This window comes from Onychomys torridus, chromosome 7 (assembly GCF_903995425.1).
Source record: "Onychomys torridus chromosome 7, mOncTor1.1, whole genome shotgun sequence".
NCBI classification, from domain to species: domain Eukaryota; kingdom Metazoa; phylum Chordata; class Mammalia; order Rodentia; family Cricetidae; genus Onychomys; species Onychomys torridus.
This window is the reverse complement of record NC_050449.1, coordinates 88,837,092-88,851,121: the sequence shown is the minus strand read 5'-3', so window position 1 is coordinate 88,851,121 and position 14,030 is coordinate 88,837,092. Positions and strand designations below refer to the sequence as shown.

The 14,030-nt window shown below is 39.6% G+C and overlaps 1 protein-coding gene across 6 annotated transcripts in view; it reads right to left on the bottom strand.

Annotated features, from left to right (window-relative positions):
- The window catches only part of Tfdp2 (transcription factor Dp-2), a 118,339-nt gene that overhangs the window by 68,361 nt on the left and 35,948 nt on the right, over nt 1–14,030 (bottom strand). For 4 of the 6 annotated variants that reach the window (XM_036192392.1, XM_036192394.1, XM_036192395.1 and 1 more), the window contains one exon: nt 11,740–11,806. The exons of 1 other annotated variant lie outside the window; for it this stretch is intronic. In XM_036192392.1, coding sequence (XP_036048285.1) covers nt 11,740–11,806 — 67 coding nt within the window. Of the gene's footprint in view, nt 1–3,007; nt 3,035–11,739; nt 11,807–14,030 lie in introns of those variants that run through there. One more of the 6 variants, XM_036192398.1, reaches the window with a different exon arrangement.

Below are 14,030 nucleotides of genomic sequence, written 5' to 3'. Positions count from 1 at the left end.
TGTCTGCTTTTTAAGACAGGGTCTCACTCTTGTAGCCTGTCAAGCCTTAAATTGATTCTCTTGCCTTATCCTCCCAAGCTCTAGAATTTCAGGCAGGAGTCACTATACTGTGTTGGCTTGTTCTTTCTTCTTTTCCCTCTCCACCTCCTCCACCTCCCCCACCCCCGCCAGTGTCACACACAGTGCAGGGTAGCCTTACACTCATATAGCCAAGGATGACTTCAAACCCTAGAATCCATCACTCAAGTACCAGGATTATAGGTATGCCATACCACGCCTGCTTCTAAAGTGTGCTTCAAAAGTCTTTCTAAAATCCCCACCACAGACTGGGGATGTGGCTCACTTGATAAAGTGCTTGTCTACCTACTATACATGGAGCTGTGGGTTCAATTCCCAACACCACATAGATCAGGTGCGATGGAGTACAGTACAACATTCCAATCAGGAAGAGGAGGAAGGAGGAACAAGAGTCAAGGCCATTCTCAGCTACACAGTGAATTGAAGACAAGCCTTGGCTATGAGACCCAGTTAGCATTCAGACCCGCCCCTTGGGGACCTGGCCAATACATAGGCAATACCTTGGCATATTCAGGGTCTTGACAACATGCACTCATTGCTCTGTGGTCTCTCTGCGCATGTGCTAAGTCCCCTCATTAAAGGTCGGGGCCCTGCCCACTTTCCTTCTCTCTATTCCCACAAGGTCGCATCTGCATCTCCTTTCTTCCCCCCTCTCCAGTCTCTTCCTCTCTTTTTCTTCTTCCTCTTCTCTCCTCAGCTTTCTTCTCTTCCCTTCTCCCCAATGAAACTCTACGCAAGTGCTGTGTTCATGGTGTGTGTCTCTCTCTCACTTGCCACGGGGCCCCTCAGCTCTAACCCACCAAAGTCTCTGGCCCAACGTTCCCGACGTTTTAAAAATACAGCAGACCTTATCTCAAAAACTAAAATAAAATTAAAAACTCAAAAGAATAGCAAGGTGTTGCTGTTGCACACCTTTAATCCCAGCTCTTGGAGGGCAGAGGCAGAAGGATCTCTGTGAGTTCCAGGGCAGCCTAATTTACACACACACACACACACACACACACACACACACAAACTCAAAAGAGCTAGAATAACTAAGACAATTTTGAAAAAGACTAAAATTGAAGGACTTACAACTTCTTGTTTTTAAGGCTTAATTAAAAGCATAGCAGTTTTTCAAACTTGGCACTATTAACATTTTAGACTGTTAACTCTTTGAGGGGACTCTCTTGTGCATTAGAGATGTTTAGTAGCATCCCTAGCCTCTCTCTCCAACTACCAGGCAACTTTTCTACCTCCAGAGTGAAAATAAAGATGTCTCTAGATATTGCCATGTGTCTCCAAGGGATGAAGTTGCTCTTAACTGAGAACCAATGCGCTACACTGGGTGCAGCACTGGGGGAAGACAGACAGATCACTAGAGCAGAGTCTGAATTCAATCCTCAATTATACCCACCCGACAGGACAAAGTACAAAATAATTCTATGAGAAAGTGTAGTATGCTCAATAAATGATGCTGAAATCATTATTCATTCACATGCAAAAATAGCAATTTTACCCCTTATCTCATTCCATATACAAAAAATTTAAGAGCTATAATTATGCACTCAGAAGGCAGAGGCCAGATCTCTGAGTTCGAGGCCAGCCCTTCTACAGAGCCAGTTCCAGGACATCCCCACCTGTTGTTACACAGAGAAACCCTGTTTTGAAAACAAACAAATGAACATACAAAAGAGCTATAATTATAAAACTTCTAAATACATAGGGAATTTTTTAGTAAGCTAAGCCCATATTTTTTTATGTTTTGAAACTATGTATCCTGGGCTGGCCCAGAATTCACTATATAGCACAGGTTGGCCTTAAACTCTATGTCTTCCTGCTTCTGTCTTTAATTACAGGCATGTGACACAAGCCTGACTCCAAACCGAATTTTTAGTTGGGAAATTTCATAGTAAGATGTAAAAATAACTGCTCTTCAAAACTTCTGTTAAAAATAAAACTTACAAGGTAGGAGAAAATGTGTGCTCTACACACATAATAAAGGACTCATCCAGGATTAAACAATAAGGCAAAGAATCCAATAAGAAACTAACAACAGAGGGTTGCAGATATAGCTCAGCCAGTGCTTTCCTAGCATGCTCAAAGCTCTGCTTTTGGTCCCTATAAACTGTACATGGAAGCCGAAGAATTCAAAATTTAAGGGCATCCTCAACTACATTTAAGGTCAAGACCAGCCTGGGATCTATGAGGCCCTATTTCAAAGAGGAAGGGATGGGAGAGGGAGAGACTTAAAGATGATTTAAATAACTATCTTATGAAAAAAGATACACTGATGGAAAAAAAAAAAAAAAAAAAAGCACACAAAAACATTCCGTAACATCATTAGTCACTGAAATCCTGACACAGGGCCAGCGAGATGGCTTAGCAAGTAAAGATACTTGTTGCCAAGCCTGAGGACCTGAGTTCAAATTCCTGGAACCCACATGATAGTAGGAGAAAACTCACTCCTGAAAGTTGTCCTGTTTTCTACGTACTTGTGATGTAGATACTCTGGATGTAGACCTTCTTAAATAGTTTTGAAATTTGTTTCTGTGTAGTATTTTAGCTGCATATGTGTTTGTGCAGCATGTGTGTGCCTAGTGCCTGTAGAGAAGAAGGTATCAGATTCCCTGGAACTAGAGTTACAGAAGGTTGTGAGCTGCCGTGGTGCTGGATTCAACCCATGTCCTCTGCAAGAATAGCCCATGCTCTGAACTGCTAAACCATCCATCCCTCTAGCACTGCTCCCAAAACAAACAAAAACAAACAAAAAGGAAATAACTAAATAAGCTTGAAACAGCATACAAACTCACTTTAACAGAATGAAGAAAGCAAACAAAATCAAGCCCTGACCATTCTAAGTACTTTGGAAAGAACTGAAAGGCATTGCTAGTGGGGATACCAACTTATGTGATACTTTGGGAAACATGTTTTTAAAACACATACTTACCATACGACTGAGCAATTCCACTTCTAGGTATTTACCTTAGGAAAATGAAAATGTGTGTCAACACTGAATGCTCACAGCAGTTTTATTCATAACCTACAACTGTTGGAAACAAGACCAATGTTCAACAACTCCTGAGCAGATAAACAAATTGGGTACACAGTCAAATTGCTACCAGCATAAAAAATTCTGGAGCCCAGCATGGTAGCACCTGCCTGTAATCCCAGCACTGGAAAATTTCTTTTATAACTGATTGAGTATTCAAGGCCATCTTTATCTACAAAGTGAGTCTGAGTCCAGACTAGGCAATAGGAGGCTCTGTCTTGAAAGAAAAAGGTAAGTCAATAGACAGGGAGAAGCTTTTAATTCCAGTACTCAGGAGGCACAGGCAGGCTTGTCTCTGTAAATTCATGGGGAGTGGTTAGCAAAACTATTTAAAGGGCTGTAGAAAAGGCTCTGCAGTTAGGAGCACTTATTGCTCTTACAGAGAAGCAGGTTCAATTCCCACACCCACATAGTGGCTCATAACCTTCTGTAATTCTAGTTCCAGGAGATCAGACACCTTCTGACTTCTGTGGGGACCAGGCAAACACATGGTGCATATATGTACATGCAGGCAAAATACTCACACATAGAATAATAAATCTTAAAAATAAACAATCAAACAAAAAGACTCCACTATTTATGTGTCTAGAATATGCAACTGAAAACTAGAACAATGTTATATAACTCTACCCACCACAATATATGCTGTGAAGGCAGTTAACACTGAAGGTAAAAACGTGGTGCCCAGTCTCTTTTCACTTTGGTCTTTCCCTTATCTTTTGTTTTAAACTACTTGATCTTCTTTTCTTCCACTTTTTGCTACATGTGTTTGTTTCGTCTTTTGAGATGGAGGTCTAACTCTAGCCCAGGTTGCTCTTGGACACCTGATCCTCCTGCCTCAGATTCTCAGTGCAGATCTAGCACTAGCACCTGCTACTACATCTGGCTTAGATTTGTTTTCATTTTAAAAAGTTAATTCTCATTTATTCTATTATTGAGCTATTTAACACGACAAACCTATCACTGTTATTTCAATATACTTTATATTGAAGATAAACAGAAAATACAAGCAAGAGGAAATGATTTGGTATTGTACATCCTTCAGAGAAGACTAGAGTGAACAGGTCACTAAAGAAAACTACTTGCAGAATAGTTTGCAAGCGTCTATGTTCAGATCATTAAGATATTTTAAAATATCCTGAAACCGAATACAGACTCAAGGATTAAGCCAGACGCATTGACTACGTTCACTAAAATACAACATCCATCAAGCCTAGCCCAGTTAAGAAAGGCCAAACTCACCCTAACATGACCTTATCTTCAGAAGTCTGCCAAGGAACTTTTATAGAAACAGTAACCATATGCCATTTTCCTATTCTTCAAAGTAGTAAAAAATAAAACAGAAACTTCAGTACAAATATTGCAGGACTTGCGTTGTCAAGTAAATGGAAGAAAATATGGTGCTGTGTATAGTATGTGCTTGTAATCTAAGAATTTGGGAAGTGGAGGCAGAAAGATCAGGGATTCAAGGACAGTGTTGGCTATACCAAAAATTCAAGTTCAGTCTAGACGACAGGAGACCTTTCTCAGAAACAAACAAATGAAACATGGGGCATAAATCAGCAATCTGTTGAACTGACCATGGAACTCTATATTTGTCAAGACTCTGAACTCGGCTGGGCATAGGAGTGCAAGCCTTTGATACCAGAGTCCTTGGGAGGCTGAGGCAGTCCAAAATTTGAGAGTTTAAGGACAGCCTGGTCTACATAAAGAGTCTCAGGATAGCCAGGGCTGTGTAAAGAGACCGTGTCTCACAAAAGCAAACAACAAAAGATTTTGAACAATGAAAAAGTCTTTGTTTAATGATGAATGACTTCCTTCTTAAACTTTTCAAATTTCTCTAACCTTTATCCCATTCTCAACAAGTAGTCACATTTTTACCTGGAGAGAAATTCATTATTATGGTCCCTCTAGAGAACTACCAAGCAACATTTTAAATAGCATTTAGTGGTTTCCCCAAAATCATCTCTTGAGATTATAAAGGATTAAAAACAACAGTAATAAAGTTGGGGCAATATCCCAGATGCTGAGTTACACATTTCTTTTATAACTGACTGTTTGGTTATGTTGAGATAATATCAGTGTGCATCCCAGGCTGACACTGAATTTATGGCAGTATCTTGCCTCAGCTTCCCAAGCCCTAGGATCACAGGCCTGAGCTAACGCCCAGATAACTAAATGGGCTTATCTAAGAAATTCAAATTTGGTTTGAAACTAAGAATCAACCAAATTAATTTATCATATTAATGAGCTAAAAATATCCTATCACATAAGCATTGCCAGCCTAGCCCAAACAATGAGCTTCAGACTCAGTAAGATCCTATCTCCAAACCTAAGAAGAGTAATTGAGAAAGATACCCAACACTGAACTCTGGCTTCCGCATGTGTGTACACACACACACACACACACACACACACACACACACACGAACTTCCTTGATTATGGGGCAACGTGAAAAAAAAATCTATGACTAACACTCTATTTAAATAACAAAGCAGAAAGTTTCCTCCTGATACAGGGAAGGATTTCTTATTATTCAACCTCACAGACCTAATTAATGAAATAAGAAAAAAATGGAAACAATTAAGTAAAACTGTCTTTACTCACAAAAAGCATTGCAATATAGGTTTAAAAACATGCTAAAGAATCTACAAAAGAGCTACTAGAATAAATGGTGGCTTCACAAGGTAGCAGGCTGTAAGATCACTGTCCATGTTTTGCGTTATCTGCGATCAAGAAGTCAACAGTGGTGTAAAAGTATTCCAGAAGAAAGTAAGTCTGTCAAGCTTTACCCTGAGACGTGTGAGAAAATCTCATACTATCTTGTTCCATCTCACCAAAGATGGTGAATGCTCCCCCAGGGTATCTATGCTAGGCATGATATCCACTCACCATGGGTAGGTGGCATACAATTAGCTTCAGGCTAGCCTTTGTTTCAGCCAACCACACAACTCTTATAATGCTTGTCTTAAAACAAAGAGCTTAAAGCCGGGCAGTAGTGGCGCTCACCTTTAATCTCAGCACTCCGGAGGCTGGAGACAGTTCAAGGCCAGCCTGATCTACAGAGCGAGATCCAACAAGCACCAAAAACCTACACTGAGAAACCCTGTCTCGAAAAACAAAACAAAACACAAATAAAAATGAAGAGCTTAGACATGTTCCTCACTAAGTACAGTAACATTTTGTTTCAAAAGAATGTGCTAAGACACTCACTTCTCAAAAATTAAATAATTTGATAAAAACTCTAAGTATGTTATAGCAAATAAGCTTTTATAGCTCAATATTTACTAACTGTAGACAATGAGACTCTGAAAGTAAAACTATGAGAAGGACCTTGCCCTCAAAGAGCTCTCAGCCTAGTAAAAGAGAATCCTATCAAGAATGTCACGTGACAAGGCAGGAACAAAGTGTGCAAAGTTCAAAGGTAGCATGTGCACGCAAACAAGGGGGAACTCAGAAATTCCTGTCAGCTAGATTTTAAACTAAATAGGTAAGATGAGAGAGAAGAGAGGAGAGGAGGGAGGGAGGGAGAGAGGGAGGGAGGGGGGGGGAGAGAGAGAGAGAGAGAGAGAGAGAGAGAGAGAGAGAGAAAAGGATGGCACAAAAAATGGTGTCAAAAGGCTGGGGAGACGATGGATGAGTTGGTAAAGGACTTGCCTCACAAGCATAAGGACCTGAATTCAATCTTCAGAACCCAAGCTGAAAAACAGAAACAAAATCAAAGGATGGTGGCATTTGTTTATAATCCCTGAGGTTCACTGGCCTACCATCCAAACCTAGACCAGTAAGTATGAGTCTCTTGCTTTCTTCTTTTGTTTTTGTTTGGAAACAGAGTTTCTCTGTGTAGCCCTGGCTGTACTGAAACTCCCTTGAACTCAGAGATCCAGCCTTGAACTCAGAGATCTGCCTGCCTCTGCCTCCTCCTCCTGAGTGCTGGGATTAAAAGCCTGAGCCATAACCACCAGAGACTCTATCTTAAAAACAAACAAAATAAAAAAGCTATGTATAGTGCTCAGCCCCAAGGCCAGCAAAGAGTAGGCAAAGACAGGAGAATCACTGCAAACCTAGGCCACTCTGGTCTACATGGCAAGGGCCAGGACAGTCAGGACTTCAAAGCAAAACCACTTCAAAAACTAAAACAGAAAAAGGAAAAGAAACAAGGGATGGGCTCCTAGAGGGAAAGTAGAAAGTGTGGAGTTCACGGGGAGATGCACCACACGACTAAAAAGCTTCCTGAGTTTGCTAATTCATTCAAGCGGAAGTCTGGAGACTATGTGTGGGAATGGGATTTAAGGCTGTGGGATAATGGTAGAAGGAACATAAGGCTGGATCAGGCTGAGTTTATTGACACTGGTCCTGAGTGCAGAGTCTAGGTTTAATGTGGAAGCTCGCACAGTTAAAAAGGGTGTCAAAAGTTTGTTTAAGGAGAAATTACAATGCTAGAGTGTGCTGTATAAAAGCTAATCCTCTACAATGGGAAGGCCCAGGTGGCAGCACTGAATCACCAAAGACAAGGTGATCTTATTGATCCTAAGGGACAGGATAGAAAGAGCAATGAACATAACAGCCTAACCTATAATGGTCAGCCCAGGCAAAGTGAATTTTATGGTGGCATGACTCATATGGATCTTTGGTACTGGCTAATCAATCATGGTGTTTCCAGGCATGAAATAGGTAAGAAGCCTACTGAATTTTTGTTTGATCTATATAAGCAGGAAAATTCTCAAACAAATGAAAGAAAGGCTACATTGGTTCATGACAAAAGGGAATCTCAGCCTGTGAACCAATTTCCAGACTTGAGCCAGCTTGCAGACCCAGAACCCCTTTGAATGAAGGGACAGCCAGGTTCCCCGAGGAAGAACTTGATAAAATAAATACCTAAAGTCCTACTGTCAGCCTTTCCCTGGTCCTTTTCCAGAGGGACCTACGGTCCTTTCAAGGGTAACTGTACCACTAGGTGAAAAGAAACAATAAGACTTTCAGGGATCTATTAGATCCTGGGTCTGAACTGATGCGGATTCTGGGAGATCCCAAGAGACTTGTAGCCCTCCAGTTACAGTAGGGGCTTATGGAGGTCAAGTGAATAATGGAATTTTGGCTGAAGTCCAACTCACAGCAAGTCCAGGGGCCTCCCAACTCATCCTGGTTACTTCCCCAGACCCAGAATGTGTAATTGGGATAGGTATACTTACAAGTTAAGAGAATCCTGACTAATACAGTGATGTAACAAATCTCAGGTTAGATTGCACTATCTAACAAGATTTTACCTTAACAAAAAAAAAAATCAAAATAACAACAAAACAAAAACAACAAAGAGCCCCAAAATAACCACCAAAAAACCCCAAACAAACAAACCCAGAATGAAGACTTGAGTTGCTGGTGGCTGGCCACATGGCTAAGCAGGTAAAGTGCTTGTCTTGGAGCCTGACCACTACCTGGGGCTAATGAGATATGGAACTAGAACCACCACTTTTCTAAGCCAGCATACTTCCTAACTGCATTCTATTTATCCTTATATCCATAAATAAGAGTCGCTCTCACGCTCATCAAAAAAACTTCCCTTTGCAAGCTGGGCGGTGGTGGCACATGCCTTTAATCCCAGCACTCGGGAGGCAGAGCCAGGTGGATCTCTGTGAGTTCCAGGCCAGCCTGGACTACAGAGCAAGATCTAGGACAGGCACCAACACTACATAGAGAAACCCTATCTCAAAAAGCTGGGAGGAAGAAAAACAAAAAAACAAAAAAACAAAAACACCTTTCCTTTGCAGCAGAGACCATTAAGAAAAACTGCACTGGTCATAGTGCAGAAAACAACTAACTGTGGGGTATCCAACAACAGTGGATATACATTCAACACAATAGCACTCGAGGCTCAGGACATTATGGAAGAGGGAACAGGAATGCAGAGCTAAAGGACAGGAAGTCTGCTCCAAGAGTGTGTCTTCTAGAAATGTTAGGGAAGCTACACCCATGATACCTCAACAACATGGCTGCCTAATCCCCCCAACACACACACACACCCCGCACTATGGTGGCACACACCTTTAATCCCAGCACTCAGGAGGCTGAGGCAAGTAGACCTCTGTGAGTTTGAGACCAGCCTGGTCTACATAGAGTTCTAGGACAGCCAGGGCTGTTCCACAGAAAATCCCTGTTAATAATAATAATAATAATAATAATAATAATAATAATACTTTTTTTCTAAACCCGACCCTTCTATCTTCAACTTTCCCAGTTGTTCTATACAGTTAAGCAAGCTAAGAAGGCTTTGCTCTGTAGTTAAACTGTACTAGGATTTCCATACGATGTAGCATTTATCTTAAAAGTTCTTATTAATAAAAACCTGGAGCCATGGGGTCAACGCTGGAAGATCAGAGAAACAGAACAAGCCACAGCTACCTCACCTTGCTAATTCCTCAGCTGATCCCGTTTCCTCAGACTGGAAGCCTCTGAGTCCTCATTGAAATGGATTTCAGCTGAACTGCTCCTCAAAAGCCTAAAAGCTTAACCAGGCTCTAGTTCCTCGTCCTCAATACCTTTCTGCTTTCTGCCATCACTTCCAGGGATTAAAGGTGTGAGTAACCATCCCTGGCTGTTCCCAGTGTGGCTTTGAACTCAGAGATCCAGAAGGATTTCTGCCTCTGGAATGCTAGGATTAAAGGTGTGTGTGCCACCACTGCCTATCCTCTATGTTTAATATTGTTGCTGTTCTGTTCTCTGGCCCCAGATAAGTTTATTAGAGTGCACAATATTTTGGGGAACACAATACCACCACAATCCAGGGCAAACCTTTTTACCCAGTGTTCTTCCCCTTTACATGCCCATTTCATCACCTCCTTTTCTCCTTACCTTGGGACTTTTGAAGGCCTGTTTTCAGTCACCATTGCCTTTTATGATTTGCTGTGTTTTCCCTTATTTTCCAAATGTTTACATCACTCATCATCCCCACCACACTACTATTGTTTTCCCTTTCATGCAGGCTCCTGGGTTTTCCTGACCTGCACATAGTATGTTGTTACTAAAGGAGAGAATCCCAATCACATATTGAAAGTTTTAAGTGTACTAAGATACTGATTTCCTTCTGCCCCATGGCTTGGCATGGCTATAGTTCTTAGGTATCACACCTATAACCTTTAACAATCCATTTTTTAGCCCTAGTGCATTCAATAAATTTTACATTACCATTTTCTATGTATGACATCATGTAGGGGGAAAAACAAAAAACACCAAGACAAAATATTTCTCAAATACTTTTATAACACTCTCAGAGTAATTACTATAGATTATTAATATTACTTATTAAGCTATATATTTTTACACCAAGTAGAAACTTCCATAGTCCCCATGGCACATCTCATACAGTAGACAAAAATCTTTTAAGGAAGCTGGTGTTTTCTCAAAACTGTAATACAATGACAAATATGTTGTTCCTACTCTGTACAGTGGAAAATGTCAAGTATTTACAAAGCAGGAAAAAAAATGATACCCCACATAGCCATCACTCAGCTTAAATACTCAATCACCTTATAAAGAATATTGTTTTATCTGTAATGCCCACATAGTCCACCCTCCTCACATTAGATTATTCTGAATCCAGCTGCAGACATCCTATCATTTCATCTATAACTATTTCATGTATGCCTACATGCTAAAAGATACCATAGAGAGATGTATATAAAGATGTTGCCAGTTTTCATGGAAGTCCTTATGTTGGTGAATCATATTTCTGATATTAAGTATGCCCCAGTAAGTCATGGATTAGAGAAATTTATCTATTAGGAAACACATATTTATTACATTTTTTCTCTATTGCATTTTCTTGCAAGTTAAAACAACTTGAAAGCAGAAAATCGAGGAACAGTTTTTAATTTTAAATGTTTTACTAGCATATATTAATTATACATAACAGATTTCATTGTGACAGTTTGTACATATATACAATATGTTCCAATCACACCTGTCTCCCTGTGACCTTCCTCTGTCTCCCTCCAACTCCATTAATCCTCTTCCCTTCCCAACTTTCCTCTTCGTACTTTGATGGTTTTGTTTTATTCTATTTTGGGTTTTGGGTGATCCAATAATTTCCATTAGTGGTGTTTCAGGAGCATGGCACCTTACCAGTAGCTACATCACTGAAGAAAACGTCTTTCCTTCCTCTATCAGCCAATGACTACATATAATGAGAAGAGAGGAGCCCATTGAGCCCCTCAACTCCCTCCCACCTTGTTTGGTTTTATTTTGGAGACAAATACTCACTCTATAGTCCAGGAGGGCCTGGAACTGAATATAAAGCTCACACAGGTCTCAAAGTCATAGCAATCCTCCTGGCTCAGGCCCCAAAACATTAGAACTATAACATACGCTATCATACACAGAAAAAATAGATTTAACAGTGTCAATTGGAGTAAGATCACTGGTTAAGGGGCTTTGAGACTTCTAAAGAATGAGAAAAATTGTACACAAAGACCTTCTACTTCCTAGAGACAATTGACATTCATATGACTCATTTGGTATGTGATGACATCCTAATACTATGTAACTATTGTACACAAAGGAATTCTTGTAATTGTATATTTTATAGAACTGCAACAAAATTAAATCCAGAAATTTTTCATCCAATAATCCTTACCTTTTGTTGGACTGAAATTCTGATCTATAAAGCCCCTCAGTTCTGCACTTGTGGATGTCAAACCAACCTAGATTAAAAAAAATTAATACTCGGATCTGAAGTATTATAGCATTATTTAATAGACTTTTTATCTTCCACCAGAGGTCTGTATCAAGTCTTACATATAGGCTTATGAAATAAATCAATTATATCACCCATAGGAATATATTACTAAAAAGAAAATGTTACCATATTGCTTGAAATGGGAAAACTAAGAATTCTAGATTAAAAATTAATGGAATGTTACTTATGAGTTAAACCAAAATCCACAAATTTTCTAAATATTTTGAAGGCAAGTAATATGGCAGCTGCCAACAGATAAATCACAATTCCATCCTGAGGCTGGAGGCTTGGCTCAACAGCAGAACACTTGCCTAGCATGTATAAAGCCCTAGTTTGAACTCTAGCACTATAAAAATAAGAGTAATTATATCCTCATTGCTGCCCTTAATTTCTAATGTTCTTAATCACTTCTAGAATGTTTTTAAGAACTACCACAGAAATATCATGACTAACTCAAGTCCATTCATTTATCTGGGTCCACAACTGGCCCATAAAGCCCACTGTTATGTGCCCTGGTCAAACCATTCAAATTACAAATTTGCAAATTAGAATGTGCTGCCAGTACTTACCAATTCTGGTTGTTATAAAGACCCAAGGAGATAAGTAATACAAAGTATGCAGCACAGTACATGGCACACACTCTTCAATCTATGTCATCATTCATTAATAGTTAGTACTATGTATCAGCAACTCTCTGTGGCAATGGCCTTCAGATGGTTTATTTCACTTAATGTAATATCTACAGGGCTATTTGGTATCACAGTTGAAAATGCAGTACCATAAGAAATAGTCATTTTCTGTTGTGGATATAAGGCCTCATATATCCCAGGCTGGCCTCAAACTGTACAGCTGAGGATTAATCTTCTAATCCTCCAATCTCTATCTCAAGAGTGCTGAAATTACAGGAATGCATGACCACACCTGATTTTCATAAAAATTCTAAAAATTTGTTTCAGAGCTTAGGGGAATCTCGACTTTGAAAACTTGACACAGGGGCCATCAAGACTGTTCAGTACATAAAGTGCTTGCTGAGTAAGCCTGAAAATCTGAGTTCAAACTCAAACTCACAAAGATAAAAGGGAGAATCAATTCCACAAAGCTGTCCTCAAGAGCACAGTGGCATCAGGTAGTTCCCCCCATTACCTCTACCCCTGCATCATACACACACACACATAAGATTTTTATTTAAGATTAAAAAAACTTAGCTCAATCTCTAAATTCAAGGCCACCCTGCTCTACAGAATGAGTTCCAGGATAGTCAAGGTTATACAAAGAAACCCTGTCTCAAGGAACAAGGCAAACAAACAGCTTAGCTCAAAGCAAGTTATAGTAAATGGATCCATTATTACATAGTTTTATACATTAAACAGCTGTAATCTTATAACATTACAAACCTGCAATATTCTGCAAACTTTGAATATTACAAATTTGTAGTTTGATACCTCAAACCCTCTTTTCAAATATATCTTTAAGACAGTTGGACTGGAACTCATTATATGGCCTCAAATTATTGATTCTTATCTTGATGCTTTGATACATGTCTAAATTATTAAATGATCACTATAATCAAGCTAACTACAAATCCTTACTTTTATGGTAGGTTGTATGCGTGCCTGAGTATGTGTACTGAATAGATTTAATATTGATCTGTGCTGGTATAGCTCAGCAAGCTTTGCCTTGCATGCCCAAGTCTCTGGGTTCAATTCCCAGTACTGTCCCTACTTCCCAATAAAAGTATCCTCATAACAAATTACAAGTATATAATATGATACTTCAATGAGCATCACCATGCTGTAAATCAGTTCTTCAGTAACTTAAAAGAATTTTAAAGAACATGAGGCGTTGAAACTTTGTGCACTTGACTTTAATTGTTTTGTTTTTTTTTTTATTTTATGTATATAGGTGGTTTGTTTGTCTGCATGTACATCTGTGCACCCTGAGTGCCTGGTACCCAGAGAGGCCAGAAGAGGGCATCAGATCCTTTGGAACTATTGTTACAAACAGTTGTAAACTGCCATATGGGTGCTAAAAATCAAACCCAGGACTTCCAGAAGAGCAACCAGTGCTTTTAACTGCTGAACCATCTTTCCAGTCCAACACTGGACTGGATTTTTTTTTATTATTTAATATTTTACATTATATATTCTCCATAAGCACTCATTTGGTGTTATCAATTTAATAGTTTAAGA